Source organism: Triticum aestivum, chromosome 2B, assembly GCF_018294505.1.
Source record: "Triticum aestivum cultivar Chinese Spring chromosome 2B, IWGSC CS RefSeq v2.1, whole genome shotgun sequence".
Taxonomy (NCBI): Eukaryota; Viridiplantae; Streptophyta; class Magnoliopsida; order Poales; family Poaceae; genus Triticum; species Triticum aestivum.
Genome location: NC_057798.1, coordinates 42,197,120 through 42,218,110, shown reverse-complemented (window position 1 = coordinate 42,218,110; position 20,991 = coordinate 42,197,120). Strand labels below are relative to the sequence as shown.

Below are 20,991 nucleotides of genomic sequence, written 5' to 3'. Positions count from 1 at the left end.
TGTACAGGCACACACGATTGCGGGTTGCAGCCAGCTAACAGATTTGTGAAAGTACATTCCTACGAAATGTCATGTTTCAAATCCTGGAGGATTCAGTAGATGGGTCATTCATATCTGATTTCATAAAACACATTGTTATTTGATAATAATATATATTCGAATGGAATATTAATTAACGAGGCCGTGCAGCGCACGGGTTGACGACTTGTAATCCTAAATCTTCTCCAGGGCATGGAGAATATCATCCCCGAGATCCTCAAACTTCTCAATCCCGAAGCTAAACCTCACCAAGTTGTCCTTGATCCCATTCTTGGCCTTCTCCTCATCACTCTTACCCCTGATAGATACACAATCCATGCAATAGAAGTCAAAATGTCGACCATACGGAACCCTAGAGCGCCGCCGACCTTGGCGGTGCTCATCTCTATGTATAGTGAATCATCCTCTAAGATGCAAACGAGAGGAACCCTTGAGCGTCGCGTACCAGAAGGACATGACCGCTGGCTGTTGCACGAGGCTCTCGCACCCGCCAAGTGAGGTTGCAATGAAGCTTAAGGGTATCTCCAATGCGTTAATGAACCTCATGACGCCGTGCAGGTCTGATGCCACCTCAAAGCTGACGACGTTACCACAATGGGTCATCTGGCTCTTGGCGATGTGGTGCCATGGGCTGATGATGAATCCAGGGTAGTACACCAGCTCAATCTTGGGATGTTTCTCAAGAAAGCGCACCATGCGCAATGCAGTGTGGTTTTGTGTTTCCACGCGAAGCGCCATCATCTTGAGGCCGCATATGATCATGTAGGCTGCGCCCTGCAGTAATTCAGTTCCAGTGCAATTGGTAAGCTTTAAAATCTAGTTTTCTTGAATAAGAATAGGTGTTAACATATGTACTACAGTTAATATAGAGTCATTTTACAGTGCATCCGGACGATTGGGACCGTCCGTCGGAGCGAATTCGACGGTCCAGATCCGATGCAATACGCTGATGTCACGTGTATTATATCAGACCCCGAGGGGCATTTTCGCGAGAAAAATATGTCGAACTGATCTGATTTTCCCTCCCAAATATTTCGAGGGTATTCTCGGTACAAATTTCAGGGCTATTTTTGGTTCGATTTTTATCCTGTTCGCGAGGGTTTATTCCTCGCCGCCGCTAGGGTTTTAATCCTCGCCGGCAAGATCTAGCCGCTCGTCGCGGCCCCTCCCTCCCTCGCCGCCGGCAGGATCTAGCCGCGCGTCGCAGCCCCTCCCTCCCTTGTCGCCGGCAGGATCTAGTCGCGCGTCGCGGTCCCTCCCTTCCTCCACCCCAATTCCCTCGCGACCTCGCACCACCTTTTCAACGAACACTAAAGAAGGCCCACTGCCCTCCCCGCGGCGGCCGCTGGTGAAGAGTCGGCGCCATCCCACCTTCCAGTCCTCCATGCGGGTGCCTATAACCACAACATTATAGGCAACCTCTTTCCCACACCCCAATTGGTTGTTTGCGTCCTCTACATATCATTTCTCAGCCATGGCTGTAGTTTTGATCTGGCCATGTAGTAGCCGGTAACTGCAAGTTGGTAGTATCAGCTTTTGGGTCCAGTAAGTGCAACTTAGTAGTAATTGGTACTTGGTAGTAACTGGTACTTTGGTGGTATAACTTTTGGGTCCGACTGGGTATGAAGATCGTCTAGTAAGTGGAACTTGGCAGTAACTTGGTGATACCCTATGTGGCGTAATGTACTTGCTATGCAAGTCTATATATATAACGCACCCTAGTACCCTCCTTGATATAATTATCTCTATGGACTGCAATTATATTTCCTTTTTTTGCCACAGTGATGCTAGTATTTTTAGAATCAAATCTATCCGGGTTTCAAATGGATTGGACAATACTTTCATTTTGAACGAGGTTTTTGTGTTGGTTAGTACGAGTTATTTTGAAAATGCGGTTTGTATGTGTGTTGCACAAAAATATGCAATGCAAAAAAAAACTTGCGGGTCAAAATGCAATGCAAAAAATGATGTTTCTGTTGCTTTCGAAATGGCATGGCATGCTATTTTCAAAAACAGAGCAAACCAGCATGTTTTTTTATTTGAAAAACAGTATACTAAAAAACATGCTATCTTTTAGAAAGCGTAATTTTAAAAAATGTTGTTTTCAAAATCAGCAAGCTGCTTTCAAAACAACATATTTCAAAAAGCATGTAATTTTTTAAATCAGTATCAAGCTATTTTAAAATCAGCGTTATATTTTTAAAAACAGCGTTATATTTTTAGAATGAGGCTATTATTTTGAAATCATCATGCTATTTTAAAAACAGCGTTATATTTTTAGAATGAGGCTCTTATTTTGAAATCAGCATGCTATTTTTAAAAATATCAAATTCAAAAGAACATGATTTTTTAAATCAGCATGCTATTTTTGAAATCAGCATGCTATTTTAAAAGTAGCATATTGAAAAGAGCATGCTATTTCCAAAATAAGCATGCTATTTTTAAAATAAGCATGATATTTTTGAAAATAGCATGCTATTTTAAAAGTAGCATATTGAAAAAAGCATTATATTTTTACAAGTAGCATTCTATTTTTAAAATTAGCATGATATTTTTGAAATCAGCATGTTAGAAAGTAGCATATTGAAAAGAGCATTATAATATTAAAAGTAGCATGCTATTTTTGAAATCATATTTTTAAAATCAGCATGCTATTTTTAAAATAGCATGGTATTTTAAAAACAGTATATTCAAAGTAGCAAGCTATTTTTAAATCTGCATGTTCATTCTATTTTATTTTCAATTGAACATGCTTTTTTCAAATGAGCATGCTATTTTTAAAATATCAGTATGCTTATTTTCTATTTGAAAAAAAACGATTTTCAAGGTTATTTGAAAATGAGGTTTCTATTAACGTTCTATTTTCTTATATATATAAATTTTCGGTTTCTATTTTATATTTCAAGTATGAAAATTGACTACACTTGAACAAATTTCAGCAATATATTATGTAAAAAAATACAAAAAAATACAAAAAACCAACTTCACTAAAAATGCATTGTTTCATCGATGTTGATAAATCATAAACTAGCCTACCATGTCGTCTTGTCCATAATAAAATGAGGGTGTACCAAGCAAACGAGGAATTCAGAAAAATAGTGGCAGTTCATCAAATAGGTCTAATACATCAGAAACAAGGTGAATCACGGCATGGAAAACTGTCTACTTTAGTTTGTTCTCAATTTTTCGACCCCAGAAATCCTTTTGTTTTCTCTGCTTGACCCTGTGCATCTAAACATACTGTCTCTACTTCACTATAGCTTTCTTGCATGAAACAACGTTTGTTAATAGGATAGCAAAGAAGATTTGAGCATGTACAGTACACTATAACAGAAAAGATACTAACTTCACTGATTTTCTCGTCATAGATACAGAAGCTAATTTGACAGCTCTTATTCGCTCAGCATGTGGTACATTCCTAGCAGGCCTTTTTGTCTTCATCACCCCTTTGGCCTGTTCTTTACCGCCCTTCGTAGAGTCTATCCTGGAAAAGTTAACAAACGTCAACACAGTACTAGCAAATACCCGACTTCTAGAGCGGACATGTAAGTACAAACACTAACTTCACTGGTTTTCCTCGCGCACCCTTGTCATCGTTCTTTTTCTTCCTCCCAGCATTGACATTTGGAGCGCCCTTGCGTTTCCTGCAAAAAACGAAATAGATGAATCTGTAGCCAGCATTTGAAAACATGTTTAAGTACGCACAATTGTGCTGATGCCCACTTGTTTGGTTTTGTGTAATCCTCTTCTGCAACCTCCAATGGTCTCTTCCTAGCCCTCCTCAGCCCACCATCTTCTACATCTGAATCTCCCTCTTCTTCTGCATCGGAATCTCCCTCTTCTTCTGGATCTGAATCTTCCTCTTCTTCTGTACCTGAATCTTCCTGTTCTTCTATATCTGCCTCTGTCTCTTCTTCTGTATCTGACTCTGTCCCTTCTTTTTGCTTCTTCCTCCTTGTGCTATTCGATTTCCCCGATATTTTCGTGCGTAAATTGAAGAAAAACATGTGAACACTCTCCGGGAGAACATATTAAAACTGTAAGCATGTATGAAAATGAACAATGAGATTAACATGTGCACTAACTTCGTTGCTTTTTTTGTATCTGCCTCTTCTTCTGTATCTGAATCTCTATCTTCTTCTATCTCCGAGTCTTTCTCTTTTCGCTTCTTCCTCCTTGTGACCTTTGATTTCCCTGATTTGTTACTGAGTAAATTGAAGAAAAAGAGAGAACATATTAACATTGTAAGCATGTATGGAAATGAACAATGAGATAAACATGTGCACAAACTTCGTTGCTTTTTTTCCCTCTCATCCGCTCGCGCCTAGATTTAATCCTCTTGTTCGATTCTTCGGTAGTTGGTCTCCCTTTTGGAACTATTTTGATTGGATTTTCCATGTCATCAGTGCAGCTGGTAGGACTAGGGTTCCTACCAGGCCTCCGGCGTAGGTTGTATGGGCAAGGGGGAGGGGGACGGAGGCTGGAGCGGGCGCGCCGGCGGTCGGGCGCTGTCGCGGCTAGGGTTCCGGCTCCTTGGGGAGCCGGGCAACAGAAGATTATAATATCTTTATTGCTTGATCTCAAACGGTGTCTTACAACTAGTATTTATAACTTTAGCCTAAGATAACTTGCGGGACAAGCCCCTAATACTAATGCCCGGTGGGCCTCTTTCTGGTATAGACCTGACCGGTCATAACATCTCTCCCCGCCTGCGCAAATAGCTCGTCCTCGAGCTGAAAGTCTGGATAGTGTTGGCGGAATTCGTCACGCTGCTCCCAAGTAGCCTCCTCCTCCGGAAGGCCCGCCCACTGAACGAGGATGAACCAGACGCCAGACGAAGCTGCGCCTGCAACACCTTTGCTGGCTCAGGAAGAATGCGACCATCGGCGATTGGAGGAAGCGCCGGAGGAGCCGCCGGTGGCTCGCCACAGAAAGGCTTGAGCAGCCCAACATGAAAGACGCCGTGGATGCATGCGCGGGCCGGAAGCTGAAGACGATAGGCCACCTTCCCAATGCGCTCCAAGATAGGGAAGGGCCCGGCGTAGCGAGGGCCGAGCTTGCGCTTCGTGCACGGGTCGAGTGACTGCATAGAGCGGTGGAGAAGACGCAGCCACACCCAATCACCCACCGCGAACTCCGCCTCGCGATGATGATCGTCGTAGTAGTGCTTGGCCAGCTGTTGTGCCTGAAGGAGACGCTGACGAACCTCAGCAGGCATCTCGTCACGACTGCGGATAAGGGCACTCGCAACCTCCGTCCGAGCCGTCTCCGGGTCCACCGAAAGTATAGGTGGGGGTAGGCGTCCATAGACCACCTCAAACGGCGTCGCGCGCAGGGCGGAGTGATAAGAGGTGTTGTAGCAGTACTCCGCCCAAGAGAGCCAATCTACCCAAGCGCGAGGCCGATCACCTGTCACACAACGCAAATACATGGCAATGACCTTGTTAACCACCTCAGACTGACCATCTGTCTGAGGATGAAACGCCATACTCAGGTGAAGCTAGACACCCGCCATCCTGAAGAGGTCGCGCCAGACATGGCCCGTGAACACTGGGTCCCGATCACTGACGATCGAAGCAGGGAACCCGTGGAGACGGACGATGCCGTCGAAGAAGGCCCTGGCCACTGACGCCGCTGTGTATGGATGGCCGAGCGCGATGAAGTGGGCATGCTTGGAGAAGCGGTCGACCACCGTGAGAATGACCGACTTGCCGCCCACCTTGGGAAGGCCCTCGATGAAGTCCATGGATATATCCATCCAAACCTGAGACGGCACCTCCAAAGGCTGAAGTAAACCAGCCGGCCTCAGGGTCTCCGTCTTGTTGCGCTGGCAAGTCTGACAAGACCGAACCCAGTCGCGGACCAGGGCGCGATCGCCAGGGATGTAGAAGTCGGCGCAAAGACGATGGAGGGTTTTTTGCACACCCTCATGACCCGCCGAGTGGGCAAGCTGTAACACCTGGTGACGGAGATCATCATGCGCCGGAACAAAGATCCGGCGCGCATGGAGAAGAAGTCCGTCAGAGAAGCGCCAAGGCTCCTCTAGGTCACCGGCCGTGAGCTTCTGCTGAAGAAGGACGGCATCATTGGCCGTCGCAGTGGCGCGGCGAATGTCGGCGAAGAGACCGAACGTCGGCCCGGAGCGGTTGCATAGGGCCGCCCCGGTGCACTCGTGGTGGAGGGAGCGAGGTCGAAGTCGCAACGGGACAGCGCGTCGGCCATGATGTTAAGACGGCCCGGCCGATACTCGACGGAGAAGTCGAAGCCAAATCTGCGGCACGGTCGATAGCCGTTGGTCCAGCAAGAACTTCAGGCTATAGTGGTCCGTGCGAATGTGGAAGGATCGTCCCCACAAGTACGGCCGCCAATGACGAACGGCATGTATGAGGCCAATGAGCTCCCGCTTGTATGCCGCCAACTTAAGATGGCGCGGAGCGAAGGGCCGGCTGAAGAAAGCGAGGGGCCCATCGCCTTGATGAAGCACGGTGCCGAACCCGGCGCCCGAGGCGTCACAGTCCACCACAAACGGGCGGTCGAAGTCGGGCATCTGGAGGACGGGGCCCGTCGTGAGGGCCCCTTTGAGGGCCTCGAACGCCGTGGTCGCCTCGTCGTCCCAGGCAAAAGCGTCGCGGCGAAGCAACCGTGTGAGGGGCGCCGCGATGAGCCTGAACTCCCGGATAAATTTCCGGTAGTAGCAGCGAGGCCGAGGAACCCACGGAGAGCCTGCGGCGAGTGAGGCGTCGGCCATGCAGAGACGGCCGCCACCTTGTCGGCGTCCATAGCCACCCCGTCGGCCGATATGACATGGCCGAGGTAGGCGACGGTAGGTGTCCCGAACGAGCACTTCGAGCGCTTAAGGTGGAGGTGGTGCGCCCGAAGCTCGTTGAAGACAATGGTGACGTGCTGGAGGTGCTGGGCCCAGGTGGCGCTTTAGATAAGAATGTCATCAAAGAAAACAAGCACAAACCGCCGTAAGTAGGGTCGAAGGACGTCGTTCATAAGGGCATGGAAAGTCGCCGGGGCGTTGGCGAGGCCGAGGGCATCACCAAGAACTCGAAGTGGCCATGGTGGGTGCGAAACGCCGTCTTGGCGATGTCGTCTAGATGCATGCGCACCTGATGATAGCCCGAGCGGAGATCGAGCTTGGTGAAGAAGCGCGCCCCATGGAGCTCATCCAAGAGCTTGTCGACCACCGGTATAGGGAACTTGTCCTTGATCGTGAGCACATTCAGGGCGCGGTAGTCGATGCAAAAACGCCATGTGTCGTCCTGCTTGCGGACGAGAAGCACCGGCGCGGAGAAGGGCGATGTGGAGATCCGGATGATGCCTGCCGCGAGCATAAGGGCACACTGTCGCTCCAACTCATCCTTCTGCAGCTGCGGGTAGCGCTAGGGACGAACCGCCACGGGGGTGGAACCCGGTACGAGGTGAATATGGTGGTCGTACACCCGGGCGGGCGGAAGACCCCGTGGCTCGTCGAAGAGATCGCTGTGTTGCTGCAGAAGGGGATCCAGCAGGGGGTGATCGGCCTCTCGGGACGCGGTAGCCAGCTGGAGGTGTGGCACGGCCGGCGCAGCGCCCTCAAGGCCGTCCCACCGGATGCGGCGGCCTAGCCGCCAGAACGTCATCGTGAGCACGTCGAAGTCCCACAGGATGGGCCTGAGGGTCCGGAGGAAATCCACCCCGAGGATGAAGTCGAAGCAGCCGAGGTCGATCCCTGCATAGGTAATGGAGAAGTGCTCGCCACCGATGGAGATGGGAACGTCGCGGACGAGCCCATGACACTGGAGGCGATCGCCGTTTGCCACGGTGATCCGCAGGCGCTCCCCGCTCGTGGTCGGCAGTGCTAGCCGCCGCATGGTCGCCGCGGGCAGGAAATTATGGGTGGAGCCAGTATCCAGCAGGGCCACCAGCCGCTCGCCATGGACCGTCACCGGTAACAGCATGGTCCGCTCGCCACGGATGCCGGCGAGAGCGTGGAGGGAGACGACGCACGCCGTTGCCGTAGAATCCGCGGGCGCGTCCGCGGCCTCCGCGGTTGGTGGGTCGTCGGTCGAGTCGTCCGCCTCAGTGTAGTCGACCGTCTCCAAGTAAAATAGGTGGGGGCAGACATGGGTCGGCGAGTAGGGCTCATCGCAGTTGAAGCAGAGGCCCTGACAGCGACGCTCCTGCTGCTCGGCCGGTGACAACCGACGGAAGGTCCGGGTGGTGGCCGGAGATGTGGTCGCCGGGGCTGGAGGAGGCCGGCCCGGTGATGGTGCGGGTCGGCTGGGAAGGCGGCCACCCCGGCCGGCCGGTTGCTGCAGCGCCTGGGCCCGCTGCTCCAAGGCCCGGGTGTAGTACATGGCCGTCTGGAGATCGGGGGGATCTCGGAGCTCGACGTCCACGCGAATATGGTCCGGTAATCCGCCCACAAATAACTCGGCGCTCTGAGTCGCGGACACGCACGGCGCATGGCATGCTAGGGCCTGGAAGCGGTCGGCATAGTCCTGCACCGTGGATGTGAAAGGCAAACGACCGAGGGCCGCCAGTCGGCTCCCGCGGATAGGAGGCCCGAACCGGAGGAGACAAAGCTCCCGGAAGCGCTCCCATGGTGGCATGCCGCCTTCGTCCTGCTCGAGAGCATAGTACCAAGTCTGCGCTGCGCCTCGGAGATGATAGGACGCGAGCCAGGTGCGATCCGAAGCGAGCGTCCGCTGCCCTAGAAAAAACTGCTCGCACTGGTTGAGCCAGTTGAGGGGGTCCTCCGTGCCGTCGTAAGTGGCGAAATCCAGTTTGGCGAAGCGAGGGGGTGTCGGACCACCGTGCCCGGGGGCTGCAGTAAACGGTAGCGCGGGTGCTGGGTCGGGTATCTCTGGAGCGTAGTTCGCCGAGCTGGAGGGACGATCAAATCGGAGAGAGGGCATCGGGTGTTCCGGCGCCGTAGAATACACCGGGTCCGGAGACGAGCCGGCCGCCGATGCGGGAATCGGCGATGGCGAGGGCGGAAACTGCACCTGGTGCAGGGGCCGACCAGTAGGCCGGGACGCGGGTGGTGGTGCTGTCGATGGTGGCGGCGCCTGGTGGTGCGGCTGCACCGACGCCTGCGTCATGGGGGCCGGCGATGGTGCCGGGAGGGACTACTGAGGCGGGCCCCCCAGCGATGCGGCAGTGGTCGGCCATGCTGGCCAAGGCGTTCCCGCGGCCGGGTAATGCGGCGGCAGGAGCGGCGGCGGGGGCGCCCCTCCGTAGGGCGCCTGGAAGGCCGGGGCGGGCCACTGTAGCAGCGGCAGCCCATAGGCGGTGGTGGCGGCGTTCGGTGGCGGGGGATGGTGCCCGACGAGGTAGACGCTGATGCATCGGACGGCGTGGACGAGCTCCCGCAGGGTGCCCGACATCTCCTCGGGCGTGAGGAGCGGGGGCGGATCCGCCGTGGTGGTGACCGGCGCTGGCGCGGTGGTGGTGACGGTCCCGGACGTGATCGCCTTCATCGGCAACGAGGTGGCCGGCGGCAGCAGTGGTGGGGCGGAGGTGGATGGCAGCGGCGTCGGTGATGGAGGAAGCGACATGATCGGCCTGGTGTCTCTGGATACCAAATTGGTAGGACTAGGGTTCCTACCAGGCCTCCGACGTAGGTTGTATGGGCAAGGGGGAGGGGGACGGAGGCTGGAGCGGGCGCGCCGGCGGTCGGGCGCCGTCGCGGCTAGGGTTCCGGCTCCTTGGGGAGCCGGGCAACAGAAGATTATAATATCTTTATTGCTTGATCTCAAACGGTGTCTTACAACTAGTATTTATAACTTTAGCCTAAGATAACTTGCCTAAGATAACTTGCCTAAGATAACTTGCGGGACAAGCCCCTAATACTAATCCCGGTGGGCCTCTTTCTGGCATAGACCTGACCGGTCATAACAGCAGCATTTGCGAGCAGCAGTGAAGTATGCTGGCAAAGTAACAAACGATTTATGGCCTTCATAGAAATCAGTTTTTTCTCCATCAACCAATATACTCCGGAGGAGCTCCATCACCTGTTCTGACTGTGAATCGCTAGCTGCGGCTGTGAATAAAGCGTCACTAGGCATGTTGCATAGTTGATGATACTTATTCATGTGATCAGACCATACATGAGTATTTTCGCAGTCCTCGAAGAAGGGAACGCTGGCTTGGCATGCATTGTCCATCTTTTCTTGACAATTTTTTTTGGAAATGTGCGTACACCAAGATGATCCAGAACGCAGAATATATGTGCGCATCGGTAATCCTGACTTTCCAACTTTTTACATTTACAAGCTGCATCACCCAGTCTTGCTCCTGTAAACAGACAATTCACGTGATATATAAAATCCACAGACTTAGCATCCACGTCTTGTGCATCCAACTTTTTTGCATCCAACTCCTCACTGTCCTTACCTTCCAAGTCATTGGGATCCTTAGCATCCAGGTTTTTTGCATGCAAGTCCACACCATCCTTGCTTTCCAAGTCATTGGGATCCTCAGCACCCAAGTTTTTTGCATGCAAGTCCTCAGCATCCTTACCTTCCAAGTCATTGGGATCCTCAGCATCCAAGTTTTTTGCATGCAAGTCCTTATCATCCTTACCTTGCAAGTCATTGGGATCCTTAGTATCCAATTTCTTTGCATGCAAGTCCTCGGCATCCTTACCTTCCTTACCTTGCAATTCTGTAGCATCCCTGCCATATGGGACTTTATCATATGGGCCTTTGCGCAAAACTCCAAACACGACCAAACCGTCACATGCTACCCGGTCCGTGACCTGCCAATTTGTCCCTTCGACAATCTGACGCTTTACCTTTGGAAACATCACAGTTGTATAAATATAAGAGGGAACAATCTCCAGAGGGTGTGCATTCAGCTTAGTGAAGGGTATCGTATGTGTTGCTACTGCGTCTAATGCTGCTTCATTCTTACGCATTATGGATACACAGTGCTCAACATGCTGCAACAAATCAACAAGCTGCATCTTCCTGTTCAGGTGCACATGAAGCCTTGAGTTGAGAGACTCACTCCTCTGATTACTCATCATGCCTAGGAAATATCTACCCTTTGTGTACGCAGCAGGCCATTTGTGTCACAGCTCGTACATCCTGTTAACCCATGATGATCTCTTTCCCGTTGGTTTTATATTGAACCGAACCTTATAAGCCTCCCATCTTTTCTCAAACTCATCAACATCCCAACGACGGTAAATGAATTCCCTAAATTCCTCAAGCTTTTTCTTGCGGAGGTGCATCACCATATTCTCCTCGATATGCCACGTGCACAAACGATGATCTGTTCAAGTCCAGACAGTAGCTATTGCTTTAGCCATTGAACTGTCCCAATCGGTGATTGCTGAAATGGGTGCCCTCTGGGACATTGCCTCCAAAAATACATGAAGAAGCCACTGGTATGATGCAACTGTCTCGTCTGACAGTAGACCGACCCCAAACAAAACTGTGCTGCGGTGATGGTTCAGACCAACAAATGGAACAAACGGAAGCCTGTACTTGTTAGACCGGTATGTACTGTCGAACACCACGACACCACCAAAGGCAACATAGTCAATCCGGGATTGTGAACCAGCCCAAAATATGTTCCTCAAATGGCCTTCTTTTTCTTTTGTGTATTTGAAAAAGAATTTCGGGTTTGCTTTTTTCTGTGCAATCATATACGTAAGCAAATATCTAGCATCACTGCCTTCTATCTTCCGCTTCTTCTGGATTGAAACATGGTTGTATAGGTCTCGATCTATAAATCCAAGCTTGTCGGGACCTCCGGCATTCTTCTATTACATTTATAATCTAATGTGTTCGAAGTCCACCAACAGCATACTCGATGACATCCGCCTTTTGTGCGTCAGTCATTCTACGATGAGCCGATAAGTAGGGAGTCAGGTCAGCAGGGACAAACAGATGGTTATGCTTGTCCACAAAATTCTTGACGAACCAGAGGCCACTACTATCTTGTAGCTCAACCTGAAAAAGAGCGGGACACCCACACCGAGAAAGACCCCTTGGTGTTCTTTTTCTACCAGCTCTGATAAAGTGCTTAAGGGCCCGCCAGCCTTGTTTGCAGCACTTGTATGTCCTTCTGTATGCATTTTGTTTCGGACCCGGACCCCTGTACTTCAGATCATCCTTTATAACACCAAACCCTTTTTTTCTCGCATAGCCTACGTAGAACATATAGGCTTCTTCCTCAGTCCTGAAAGTCTTCTTCACAATCTCTATGTATTCCATACACTCATTCAGATCTGAACCAGCCATGCCTTTAATATCAATTCCTTTACCTTGCATGTGTACATCATCCAGGTCTATGCCATCTTTTCCTGCATCCTCATTATCATTATCATCCGTGCGCATACCATCCATTCCTTTTCCTTCGTTTCGTCTATCACCCATGTCCTTGTCATCCTTGCCTGTATTCCCCAAGTTTTTGCCATCGTTGCCTTTATCATCCATGTCGTTATGCTGCCAACGAAAATAGATAGTCAATGTTACGGATGGATAGCATACATAATAATTATGCAATACTCTACTTAAATAATCAATTTAATTTTTCATATCGGATTCATGTACCAAACTCAGTCCTTCAAAAGCTGTAAGTAAGTATAAAATATTCCCTGACTAAATCCAGAAATATTTAATTGATTGTACTTGTTGTAACTGATGATCTCCAAACTAAATCCAAAGTGCACGAATATTTCAAGTCCCCTGATAGATCCACCCTGATAGATCAATTATTTGCAAACTCCATTCAACATTGTGTCCTAACTGAATCCAAAATTATCACCTAACTAAATCCAAATTATCTCGTCACTAAGTCGCAAATATCTCCAAACTCCATACAAAAATAATTATCTCCCAACTAAATCCAAAATATCTGGAAACTCAATTCAAAAGCATCTCTTAACTAAATCCAAAATAATTTCTTTGAATCCAAATCTGCTGACAAATTCTCATGGCACACAACCCTAACTAAGTGCTTTAATATGTCCTAGCTAAATCCGACTTACACTTCCTTTGAAAAAACTATTTTCACAACTTTCTGAAACCATAAACCCTAACTAACTACATCAACGTGTCCTAGCTAAATCCAACTTACACTCCCTTTCAATAGAAATCTCGTCACAACTTTCTGAAACCATAAACCCTAAACCTCACATGACATATCCTAAACCCTAATCAAATCCGACCCCTATTGGTACTATAAGCATAAGGGACCAGCAAAGATTTGAGATGGCTAGGCACTTACAGCAAAGATCCGGCGTGAAAAAAATTGATGCACGTCGATGAGGATGATGTGGCCTCTCAGGTCGGGGAAGGCGGCGTCCGCTCGGGGAAGGAGGGGAGGCTCGTCGGAAGATCTGGTGCCGCGACCCGAGTGGGGTGACTTCCGATGGAGGGGGAAGGGGGGGAGTAGGAGCAGGAGGAAGGAGTGACACGGTGAGTGCGATCAGCGGCGATCGAGGGCGGCTGAGGCGATCGGCGGTGATCGAGGGTGCCGAGGTTAGGGCTCGAGAGGAGGAGAGAGGACGAACCGCTCGAACCAAATTTCAAAAGAGTACACACGATGATTGGGCCTCTATAATGAAGTGTTTTATTAATGCAATTAATTTAATTGAAAAATTTCGGACGAGAATACCCCTGGATTTAATTGTGCCGATTAAAGGTATAAAAAATTTAAGATCGAAAATATCCTTGGGCTCTAAAAGGCCCAATTATTCTAATCCGTTAGATTGCCCATATAATACACGTTAAATATCCTTTGGTTATTATGATGCACGGTAAAATCTCCCTTAATATATACTACATACCGGACTAATGGCGCCGCTGAGGTTGTGATGCCTCGCACGTATCCTAGAGATGAGCGCATCCGAGCCGCTGATGCATCCTGCAATGACCTGAAATGGAATAACATGATGAGAAGTCTTAAACTATATAGACACTACTAGTGATCATGGAAGAAAGGAGCAAAATGGCAGTGTAATTCTACGATCTACGAAAATACATGTGTTCTAGGGTAGCTACTCACGTCGTGATGGCCGGCAATGTACTTTGTGGCAGAGTGCACGACGATATCGGCCCCGACGGTGAGTGGCTTCTGATTGATGGGCGAGGCGAGGGTGCTATCGATGCACACCAGAGCCCCTTTGCGGTGACACAGCTCCGCGACGAGCTTAATGTCGATGCACTTGAGGTGGGGGTTCGTCGGACAGTCAGTGTAGAAGAGTGTCACCTGCATCATGGCCAAGCATCCCGAGAGTCAGAAAAAATTAACATACATGCATATGGATCCCTCGATTATATATGGTGTTATGGAAATTAACTTACGTCGCCCTGGTCAAGAACAGCCTTGAGTGTCTCCATGTCATTCAGCTCGACGAATGTCACCTTGATGCCCATCTTGGAGAGCTTGTCGCGGATGAAGGCGCGCGCCTCGCTGTAGCACTCGGTCGTGGTCACCACGTGGCCGGCGCCGGGTGGCACGAGCGCGAGCAGCGTAGCGACGATGGCGTTCATGCCCGAGGACATGACAAGCGTCGACTCGGCCCTCTCCAGCGTGCTGATCTTGTCCTCCAGGACCTTCACAGTGGGGTTGCCGTAGCGGCCGTACTCAAAGCTGTGGCCCCGGCCTTCCTTGAACGCGATGAGGTCGTGCGAGCTCTTGAACCAGTGCGTCGTGCCGCTCACAATCGGCGTTGCGATCGAGTCAGTGTCCTTGAGGCCGTTCTTCCCCATCTTCTCCCCTGCATGGACCACCAAGGTCTCATCTGAGAGAGTAGCATCTTGCTTTGGAGCCATGGCGGCAGCGATGACACCGGCGTCATCGTGCTGCAACACCGGCACAGGGTGCTCGGCGCCAGAGAGTGAGGCATCAAGGAGCGCCTCCGGGCTCAAAGCGGTGACGCGCTTTGAAGAACGGCGAGCGCGGAGCAGGCGGCGCTGCTCGGTGGGCGAAGCCTTGTTGACGTGAGGAGAAGACGACCGCGCCATTAATTTCTAGTGGGATCGACGAAGAGTAGTGAAAACAGGTGGAATCGACGAAGAGCTCAGATAGGATCAATGAACAAGTTAGGCAGAGAGGAAGAGCTCGTTTGTGTTCTTGCTGTCTGTGTACACGATGGTGGTAATATACACTGGAGATCCATCAGTCCGGCTCTGTGCGCGTCGATTCATATCTACGTGTCAGCCTCCATATAATATCATCCCACTAGCACATGCCACATGTGGCATCCATGCTCAGTCTCGCAGCGTGTAATTAAGCCGCGTGGTAATCAAGATGTACTGGTGGATCCATGATTAATCATCTAAATAATACATGTGATTACTTAACTGCAACGTGCCAGTGGGATTAAGAAACACTGACCTGGGCCAGGACGAATCTAAGCGAAGTCGTACGTCAAACCTGCGTGTTTACATCTACAACGCCGTACTGTAATCGATGGTACGCGCTGGAGAAGACCTGCTTAAACAAAGTTGGGTTTGTTTGGGCTTTGGCGGATACCTCGTTAGATTTGAAGGAACAAACAAAACCAGCCCGGTATCATCTACAAGGAAGAAACAACAGCGCATCAGATGGAAAGCTAGCCTTTACACAGTTTGTACCCAATATCTAACCAAAGTTGTGCATCCGTGCCTGGGATCACTGTAATCTCTGTCCGTTTTATGCCATAGAATGGGTCGGATGAAATGAAAAACCAGGCATTGACACTCAACTGATATTTGTGCAAGGTAACTTTGGACACAATATTATTTTCTTCTCGAACAAATTAAAAGGCGTTCCGTCAATTTCCACGAGAGAAACCACGAATAGTCTTGACAAAGTCTTATCAGGAAATAATGACAAATCGACATGAAACAGAGAAACTTTGCTATGTTCATTAATGACCTTTGAACTCTAATTTCTCGAAAAGCAAGCCAAAAGTTTTAGCTATCATTGTTCATCCCAAAAAACTTTTGACGACTGTGCTCAACCATGGCTCTTCATGAATAGGTAAGTAACCACTATCTCGATTAGCTTCACTTCTTTAAGGCTTGTTCGACCTTGGATATTATTCACACCCATGAATCAATCAATATGACCGCCATCTTTGGCCTCTCCCCGACTGACCCCCAGTAAGATCTACAAGGAAGAAACAGTGAAAAGAAAAAAGAAAATTCTTGAGAATCAATGTTCAATTGCAAAGAATAGTAATCCATATTCATCAACTACAGAAGAAACGTAAACTGCACCGATGAATGTGTGCCTACCTATGTAATGCAACTATATTCGTTTTTTTTAAGAAAAAATAGAGCTGCAAATCGGCAAATTTATGCGCTGAATACTAGTGCTCGATTTTCAAGGTCCCAAATCAGTAAACAAGGTGGATGTGACGTGGCAAGGTACCATGGGCAGAACTTATTTTTTTTCTCGAAAAAATGTTTGAATCATTTGCTAGATGCAGTTCCTATTGGTCGAATAAAAACGGAGGTACCATCTCCAAGCAATTGTGTCAATAGTCCAGCGGATGATCATGCACTTCCTCACAACACACAAATGAGCACCACATACGGAGCCATTACTTCATCCCTCTTGATCATAACAGCGCCAAGAGTTGTAGCATAGTCCATAGGGATGTAGATGGCCAATGAACGACGCCCACAAGTCTCATTTAGTCAGTTTTAGTGAGATTTGATAGTTCATTTTTTCCAGAAAAAAAAACTTTATTGAACTGTTAGATCGATGAATGGGCTTAAACGGGATTAAACTGGACTCGGTTTACATCCCTAATAGTCCCATGAACCACCGGCAGCGCCCAGGCCATGTCTCCTTTCTGCCATTGGTCATCGGTTGGCGGGACCAGCTCGGACGCCGCCTCTATAAAGAATGTTCCTATATCTATTTATTTTTCATGGCAACACAAGGGTGTTATGCTAGTGACAAAACAACACGTGGCTGATCACTTTGTTCCACGACTAACTATTTAATCTGGACCCCTGTATTTCGGGTCTAATACTACTTGTAAGCAAAGTATTATGGCTTGTTGTGTATGAAGTCTTCCGATGGACGGACATGGGAGTCATCCAATCCAGCAGAGGGCTCTATCGATCTCATTTGGCCACTTGCACGCTGCACGGCACCAGCTTGACCTGCCTGGATCCAAGCTTGGAATTAGTCGCGTGAGCATGCACGGCTTCCTCGGCACCCACTTGCACGCTTGCACGGCAGCAGCTTCAGTTCTTGACCAGCATTCATGCATCGCATCGCATGCAATGCTGCACATGCAAACCTATACTGTCCGATGAGGGCTTCGCATGCTGCACATGCAGGTCTACTGTTCAGTCGGCCGAGGCCTCGATTTCAATATCTTGTGGTGGTGTGGCATCCATGGAAAAATTGAAGAAGGTGACTCATATATAGCATGCTCGATGGTGAAAGAAGGCAAGACCCCACTGTTTATGCAACTTTGCCCAGTGACGAAAAGTTTCCATCACACACGCACACACATCTTCTCCATTGCCATCGACCCGTCCAGCACAAATAATCGCCCCCCGATCGCCACCTCTGCAACATACACTTAGCTTAACATGTGGATGCGCCTTAGTGCATGTATACACCTGTCAATCATTTGAAAAAAAGTCAACATACTAATTAAATTCTAGTATTGTATAAGCTACTTGATTTATTCAAAAGCAGACATCAATTGTATTGTTCTAGTAGGCATAAATATGCATCAGGCATGCTTGCAAGCTATTTCTGACATAAGACATTGAATTGGTAAATCCGGCTGCGCAAAATTTGAAAATGACTTTAAAGTGGCATGACTCCACCTTACGGTGGTTAAGCCTCCAGGTTCATGCATGCACCATATATATGCCTGTTTCCGGCTGTCACCTGGTGTTACAAGTTTGATGGTTGGCTCTTGGAACCTATTGAAGAACGTCTTAGCGATTAGATTAGCTAGTATGTACTGATTGCATAATTGAATATTGCCAATTTGCTACCCTTGTTTCCTTTGATTATGTAGGAGCCAATTGTTACGGCCCGGCAGTTAACCACGGTGGTCACATTCCCTGCACCCCAAGGTTTCAACTAGTGTAAAAGACATCAAGTGTAAGTAAAATACTCCCAATGGGTAATACTGTACTTGCTTAGAACAAATTATTAGGTGTCCCCGACAGATACCATCACTAATTATAGGCCTACAGACTAAATACAAGTGTGTACAGATGAACACGTATACATACACCATAGCTCCAAAGTTAACAAAATGATATTCAAAGTTTGGGAGTTCAGGAGCTCGTTTTGACATTTCCCATATGATGCAATCCACCTCTCTTGCCTCGTACGCATTAGCAGGTAGGAGTACTACCGTACAAGACTATTAGGTAGTTCATTGGATTGGGTTAATATTTGATTTGCCGTCGCATCCTACGATTAATATTGTATCTTCACAAACATCTTATAGGTAAGGATAGAACCTTCCTCGCAACTCCAAGGTAGAACATTTCAACCTGGGGGAAAGGTATCTATTTTCACGTATTTTGAGAATTTTCCCATGCCGGCTGCGGCGTTTGAGAATTTGCTCTGGACCATCAATTTCACGTGTTCCATGATAGTAACGCGGACCACACCACAACCAGACATAGAGGATAACCATCTGTAACAAAATACAAATCCGTACATGACATCAGAGGAATACACAAGCATGTGGTAAGACAGCCAAGCCGCTAGCGTGACTCACATAGACCCATGTGAAATTGTGTGTGTGAACCGTGACGGCTGTCTATCCATACAACTGGGATATCTGAACAACAGAGCACACGGTTACCATAGCTATGGATTTGAAGAACTCACAGCAACAGGGAAGCCAACCACTCACGTCCACCAATACCCAACCACAGGCACTAAAACCACACATCAGATGGACCACTCTAACTTTCTTGTACTAGCGGATTTACTTGCCACTAACAAACAAATTCATCAAGGGTAATTTCGTCCTAACTTGTCTATATCATGTGCCTTGGTCACCATGCCGAAAATAATACACCTTACTTAAAGGAACGAAGGGAGTACTACTGACCCCCACGATCATCAAGAAGAGGAGAAATTTTGCAATGTGACAATGATAAAGTAGATGAAACTTTGTGCCGCATTGCAACAGGTGTCGGTCACAATATATTCCCATGATATTGGTTGCGTGGAATGGGAATATTTAGAAACTAATGGGAATATATTCTGGCACCCTTTTCCAATTGTTTGAGAAATAGATTAATGTGGACCACCTATTTAGTTATAAAATATTTACTAATTATAAATAGCATAATAAAACAGAAACAGGTATGCCTTTTTCCAAGCTTGATTACATACTGCAGTGGCATGTTTGTATGTTGAAAGAAATAGATTAATGAGATCAACTATTTAGTTATATAGGACATCTTCCGTTACCCATGGCTCATGTGGACATATACCATTTGATGAAGTCTTCTAGTGAAACTAATGCACCCCAAAATCATGCATGATGGCTGCTAATCATCAGGCATTCATACTTTGAGATTTTTCTCCTTTGACATTTCGCAGATGTGATGCACTTCTCTTGCATCATATCCATTTCATCTCCCAAAAGCGCCATAGCTGCTTATATAGGGCATCCCCTGGAGTAGTTGGTCGTACTGGGACGACATGTAGATTAAGTTAGACATGCTTGTCTTACCATCCAACCTGACTCAAAAATTGGATGTACTTAAGCATGTACAAAGAGAATGTAACAGATGAGGACCAAACCGTTGGACTAGCACGAGACCATGTACCATGATCCATCCATCCTGATCGAGGATGTCGCCGAGGGTCACCATTGTTCGGTGAACCACCGGCAATGGCCCGTTCCATGGCCCGCTTCTCACCACTGGCCATCCATGCGCCACCCATAGGAATAAGTTCTCGACACCACTCTTGAAAAGCATGTAAAACCAGCCTTACTTGTCCCCTACAAACTTGGTCCGACGAGGGGATCACCCGCTTCGCCATCATCGCGACATCAATCGGTGGGTGTGAGAGCCTCGTGCAGCAGCGTGTAGTCATGTCCTTATGGTATGTCTTCGGATTTCTCTTGTTGCAACACACAATATGCAACAGTAATATTTTCCGGAGAATTGGACTTCCAATTGCATGGTTTTCTATTTACATTAGGGGGCAGAGTGGTGAGGAGAAGGCCAATAATGGGATTAAGGACAACTTAGTGAGATTTAGCTTTGGGATTGAGAAGTTTGAGGATCTCAAGGATTAAATTTCTAGCACGTGAGCCTAGAACTAGAAAGTGAGGATGGAGCACCACTAACAGATCAGGAAATTACCATTGTATATGCAAACCTGTAGATGAAGTTGAGGCAATGCAGCACCACTATAAGAAAAAACAACCTTCCATGATGGATCAGTAGTGGCCCATGTGTAGACCCATTAGTGGTGACTCATTACCACTCGTAGACCGATGCCATAAACCGGCCCAATTTAGGGCTTGTCAATGAAGACAAAACCACCCTTTTTTAACATCCCATAGGTAGTCAATTTGTGGTGAACTTCAAAGCAGTGGTTATTAGAAGGACCTCCTATTTGTTTAATGCAGAAGCTCAAATTTTCTGATAGACATAAATGTATGCCACGAGAACATTTGTAATTGAAATATACAAGATATGTTACACCCTGATTCACAAGCATACTAGTTATGGCCATCAATTATCGACGGGTCAACAAAGAATTTTAAAGACCGCACTCCTTGCAGTGTACATCACAACTTACAGACCTAATGTAGGATAAGGGAATAGTTTAGAGAGTACCGATACTCGCCTCCCAAGACCGCACGCCATGGTCCTCAATGTCGACTGCAAGGTCATTGACGATCAGATACTGTCCTAGTGTCAACCACAAACGATGCCGACCGGGGATCGAAGGATGTTGCTTATAGGACTTCACCGACACCTTATGAGAAATCAAAGT

The 20,991-nt window shown here is 48.1% G+C and overlaps 1 protein-coding gene across 1 annotated transcript; it reads right to left on the bottom strand.

Annotated features, from left to right (window-relative positions):
- Nucleotides 1-213: 213 nt before the first annotated feature.
- LOC123040260 (probable cystathionine gamma-synthase 2) lies at nucleotides 214-15,011 on the bottom strand. The gene is made up of 5 exons (XM_044463151.1): nucleotides 14,349-15,011; nucleotides 14,050-14,253; nucleotides 13,832-13,918; nucleotides 485-813; nucleotides 214-337 (listed from the first exon to the last, which is right to left on the bottom strand). The coding sequence occupies exons 1-5, from the start codon at nucleotides 15,009-15,011 to the stop codon at nucleotides 214-216; spliced, it is 1,407 nt and encodes a 468-aa protein (XP_044319086.1).
- Nucleotides 15,012-20,991: the final 5,980 nt, after the last annotated feature.

Excerpts from the sequence above, each read along its gene's own strand:
- LOC123040260 (XM_044463151.1), bottom strand. The coding sequence starts at position 15,011 with ATGGCGCGGTCGTCTTCTCCTCACGTCAACAAGGCTTCGCCCACCGAG. Across the intron at positions 14,254-14,348 it reads CTGTTCTTGACCAGGGCGAC|GTGACACTCTTCTACACTGA; the intron begins GTAAGTTAATTT and ends GCCATGATGCAG. Across the intron at positions 814-13,831 it reads TCAGCGGCGCCATTAGTCCG|GGCGCAGCCTACATGATCAT; the intron begins GTATGTAGTATA and ends GAATTACTGCAG.